This window comes from Orycteropus afer, unplaced genomic scaffold, assembly GCF_000298275.1.
Source record: "Orycteropus afer afer isolate SDZICR_OR568_19922 unplaced genomic scaffold, OryAfe1.0 scaffold00029, whole genome shotgun sequence".
NCBI classification, from domain to species: Eukaryota; Metazoa; Chordata; class Mammalia; order Tubulidentata; family Orycteropodidae; genus Orycteropus; species Orycteropus afer.
Genome location: NW_006921616.1, coordinates 15,988,857 through 15,993,943, shown reverse-complemented (window position 1 = coordinate 15,993,943; position 5,087 = coordinate 15,988,857). Strand labels below are relative to the sequence as shown.

The following is a 5,087-nucleotide window of genomic DNA, read 5'->3' as shown; positions in this document are numbered from 1 at the left end:
AAAAGTGAATTTACTCTGTAAATCTTCACCCAAATCCTAATAAAAATAAAAAAATAAAAAAAATAAAATAAAATAAAAGTGGTGAAATATTTAGCTGAGAATAAGGGTAATCATCAGAGAAAAAGTTGCTGGTGAGGACAGAAAAGATAACATCCAAAAGACGGAATAAGGGTTCAGATACAGGCAGGAGACGTTACAACTTCCTTGTGTCGATTAGAAAAGAAGGAGAAGTGGAGTCCTGGTGTGTTTAGGTTTGCAGGCATGGTAGCAGAGGTTTGAAAAATTTCCATTTGATGGTTTCACATTTCTCTGTGAAGCATTAAGATGTGAAGTCATGTTCTGTCCATGAGAAATGACATTTGTCACGAAGGTTGAAGTTAAAGGTTTGCAGAGAGAGAAGATCGAGAAAGCATGGCAAAAAGTAAGCAAGTATATTAATCATAGAAATGTAATAGAACGTTAGAGGAGTGGTGGAAATCCATTGAAGGATGATGATCATGCATTCATGTTGACTCTAATCTGCTCAGTTGCTTGACTTTCTCCAATAGACCTGGATGCTCCAGGGAAGGTCCAAGGAAGGTCCAGAGAAAGCAGATAGTCTTTTTTTTTTTTTTTTTTGCCAGATGAAGAAGATGAGAAGAAGGATGTGTAAGAGATTTTAGGAAATCAGCAAGAGTATTATAGACGTGATGGACCGTGGACAAAAATGTGGATAAAGAGGGCTGTGAGTGAAGAAAGGGCTGCTGAATACAAGTGTTTGAAAATGTTAAAGAAGCAATTGTGAGAATCCTTGAACAAGCAAGCTGGAAGGAGAAGTAATGGTGGTTGAGGATGGGATCCTTGATGCAGTGATTTTGGAAGTGGGATAGTTTGGGGTAATAACAAAATACAGTGGAGGATCAAGGAGCTCTGCTGGTGCAGTGGTTATGGCATTCAACTGCTAACCAAAAGGTCAGCAGTTCAAACCCCCAGCAGCTTTGCTGGAGAAAAATGAGGCAATCTGCTTCTGTAAAGATTTATAGCCTTGGCAACCCTATGGGGCAGCTCTACTCTGCCTATAGGGTCAGTAAGAGTAAGAATTGACTTGATGGCAGTGGTTTGGTTTTTAGTGGAGGGCCAGGCATATGAAAGAGAATTTACCATTAACATTCCCTTCAGCAAACATAAAAAGTCAAAAGGCTTCCATCCACTGTGGGAAAATAATAAGTGAAAATAAGATATAGGCAGAATTTTCGTGACACAATTTTCTTGGCTGCAACAGTGGGCTCAAATATGACAACAATTGTGATGATGGTGCAGGACCAGCAACATTTCTTTCTGTTATATATTAGTTAACGATGAATTGGGGCTGATTGGACAGCACCTAGCAACAACAACAATGTAAGAGAAAACATGCAATCAGTTTAACCTGGATGAAAATCTGGACATTAAGCCTAAATTTCTTTAAAGACACATGGTGATTCAAATGATGTTGATGCAATAAGTTATAAGTAATGTAAAAAGAGATAACCAATCACAAGCATTTCTGTTTTTTATTAATGCTATTTTTATTTACACTCTTCTTAGGTAAAAGGAAATTGTTGCACTAACTGGTCTCTGTGGAAAGTTTTCCTGGCTTGTCTCTTAGCCTGTGTGATAACAACAGCAGTTGGAGTTCTCATAGTGTGTTTGGTGAATAACAGATGGAGTAACAATGGAGGCATTGTTATCCAGCTGCCTCAGAACAATGGGGAGCCTGTGGTAATCATTCCTGGGAGAACCTCTACTACTTCTCAATCTACAGTAACCACCACTTCAACTAAACCTACAACTGACACCATTTCATCAGTATCTGCAACAACTGCAAGTTCTATTGTGCCTACCATAGCCATAACCACTTCAACTCAGTCTACAGCCACAAATGCTATCACTTCAACAGAATCTACAATGCCCACTGCTACAACTACAATGACCACACCACCTCCAAGTTCAGCTGCAACCACCATAAATTAAACTACCAAGTGAATCTATAACCCCTACAACTCAGCTTACAACTCTAACTCCATTACTTTGACAGGATCTACAATGGCTACAACATCCGTTCAATAAATAACAAATAGTAGCATCACTTAACCTTAGCTGACAAGTTTAAATCACCACTTTCACCATCTCTTCAACAGAATCTACAGCCACCTTCACCTCAACTGAACCTATAACCACTGCCACTGCCACTTCCACTTAATCTACAACTACTGCAATTTCTGCTGAGCCTTCAATAGAGATGGTCATCTCTCTCTTTCAACAATTTATAATCTCCTCCCTTCATCTGAGCTTGCAGCCACAAACGCCACAGCTACCACTTTACCTAAGAGAACTACTATCAATCATCAAAATGACCTCTTCTGTAGTGAGTCAGGGGGAGCTCTGGTGGCATAGTGCCCAAGGCCTTTGACTGCTAACCAAAAGGCTGTTGTTTCAAACCCATCAGTCACTCCTTGGAAGAAAGACTGGGCAATCTACTTCTGTAGAGACACCACCTCAGAAACCCAAGGAGGGGGCACTATGAGTCAGAGCCCACTCAATGGCACCTAACAACAATAATAATCATCAAAATAGATCCAGAATCCTTGCATTTCTCATCACCATCTTTGTTACAAACCTGATGTCATTGTTGTTTTCATTTGCATCTCTAAGGCACTTGACTGCTAACCAGAAGGCTGGCGGTTCAAACCCACCAGCCACTCCTCGGAAGGAAGATGGGGCAATCTACTTCCATAGTGATACTGCCTCAGAAACCCAAGTAGGGGTCACTGTGAGTCAGGTCCAACTTGACGGCACATAACAACAATAACAATGGTGAATTGGGAGCTCTTGTGGCATAGTTCCTAAGACATGTGACTGCTAACCAGACGGCTGGTGGTTTAAACCCACCAGCCACTCCTTGGAAGGAAGGTTGGGTGATCTACTTCTGTAGAGAAACTGCCTTGGAAACCCAAGGGGGGTCACTATGACAGTAGTGAGTTTTATTTTATTTTATTTTTTTGGAATTGTGAATTATTTTGACTATTTCTTTCAATGTTTGTTGGCCATCTGAATATTCTCTTTGGTGAAGTGTCTGTTCATGTCTTCTGCCCATTTCTTAATTGGATTGTTTGTCTTTTTGTTGTTGAGGTGTTGCAGTTTTTTATAAATTTTAGAGAACACACAGCCAAGGTGGGAAAGCCTGAAAGATGATGAGTTATTGGAGGAAACGGAAGGGATTAGCAGGTCCAAGACAGGTATAATAGAAATCAAGAAATGGGAGACCCAGAGTGGTCAGAGTAGAAAATTGAACTTTAATTGTTTAAAGGGAGAATTGTTCCTGTAGATGGCAGAGACAGGGGTGGGACTATGAGTTATTGGAGGCTAAATGACCACTAACTGCATGAAGTGATGGTCACTGGTATTCAAGTGGTCAAAGAATTATGATGACAGCAGATCTGAGTAGAGAGAGGACTAAGCAGGTGTCGAATAACAGTGGCAGGAGCTGGACGATGACTCTAAAAGGGAGGGCAAAGGTAGTAAAATAATTTGTTCTTTAATAGTATAAGTAATTGTCAGCAATGATAGAGAACTAGAATTCATTTTTTTCCTCCCACTCCCCACTCCCATCCTAGTCTTCCCAACACTATGCTTCAAACGCTACAGAGTAAAGAGCACTAGTCACCAAGGCAGACTAGCAGATGCATCACTCTACTGAAAGAAACAACAAAGGTGGTAGAACCTTTGTTTAAAGAGACTAAAAATGTCGGCGAGATTATCTACTTCGTTATAGGGATTTCAGAATTGACTCACTGGCAATAGGTTTCGTTAACTGACTTTTTTTAATAGTGAGTTAAAGTTTAATTATGGTCACGATGACTTAACCTACAACTTTCCCCTTTGTTAACTCTTCCCTGAAATTGTAGCGATCTCTTCTGCAATAGCTGAGCATATCCAGAGCGTATCAGCTGTCTTTACTACATTAGATCTGCAGCAACTACTACAATGCTACTTGAAAGACAATGACTTCACCCATGAATAATGTTAATAATCACTTCAGTTTTTACTAAATCAACATGAGGATTTGTAAAACTATTTGAACTCTTTTAAATTTTTAAGGAATTGAAGAGTTAATCTATAAGAATGAATCTTGCTCTATAGTTCAAAATAATGTAATTTCATTAAGTAAACCAATTTATTCATTTATGAAAGCTTTCAGAAATTTTATATAAAATCACATAGAGAAATTAGCCATTTATATTTTAACATGTATTGACTTCAGTTCATAACACTGTTATTCTTCTGAACACAAATTACATGTATAATGAACAAAGAATTTGTATAGGAAGATTTAAACAAAGTGGTGGAGGAAAATTTAGAATTTATAAAAATGGTTTTCTTTATGGTGAAGTTTCTCATGTTTCTTCAGTTTCTTCTTATGCTGTATTACCCTTTAGACAATAATATTCTTTTTGCATTCATAGTTAGTTGTATTTGAATTTATATTTTAAAATTAAATAATCAATTACCTATAATATTGTAAGTCACCCAATTAAATGACATTATTTAAGTCCCAACTGTGTGCTAAAGTCAAGAGGAATACACAGAATAAGAAAATAACACTGTAGATAAAGTAGTAAATTCATTAATTTGGACCCTGTTAATTTTGAATTCTTAATAATTCTAGCTGATATAAATTACCATTAATTATGTTCCAGACTATGTCAGGATGTCTAGGCTAGAACTAGTGACCTACAAGATAAGCTCTTTACAGATGTTTCCAATGTCTGCAGATCTGAGAATCACTGGTTCAAAGAATGAGCCAAAGAAAGGCAGTTCAAACCCATCTAGAGGGGCCTTGGAAGAAAGCCCTGGAGATCTGCTCCCAAAAGGTCACACCCATGAAAACCCTATGGAATATAGTTCTACTCCACAGATGGAATCATCATGAGTCAGAATGGACTACACAGTCACTGGGACACCATCACATGATAGTAAGCATCAGAAGGACAGATACATGATTTATTTGCTTCTCACTGTACATGTAATGACTAATTCAATACCCATTTGTGGAATAAGTGAATGCC

At 38.3% G+C, this 5,087-nt stretch overlaps 1 protein-coding gene across 1 annotated transcript in view; it reads left to right on the top strand.

Moving 5' to 3' along the window:
- Positions 1-1,992, top strand: part of LOC122149517 (dynactin associated protein) — a 10,116-nt gene extending 8,124 nt beyond the window's left edge. Inside the window, exon 3 of the mRNA XM_042780242.1 lies at positions 1,567-1,992. Coding sequence (XP_042636176.1) covers positions 1,567-1,992 — 426 coding nt within the window. The remainder of the gene's footprint in view (positions 1-1,566) is intronic.
- Positions 1,993-5,087: the final 3,095 nt, after the last annotated feature.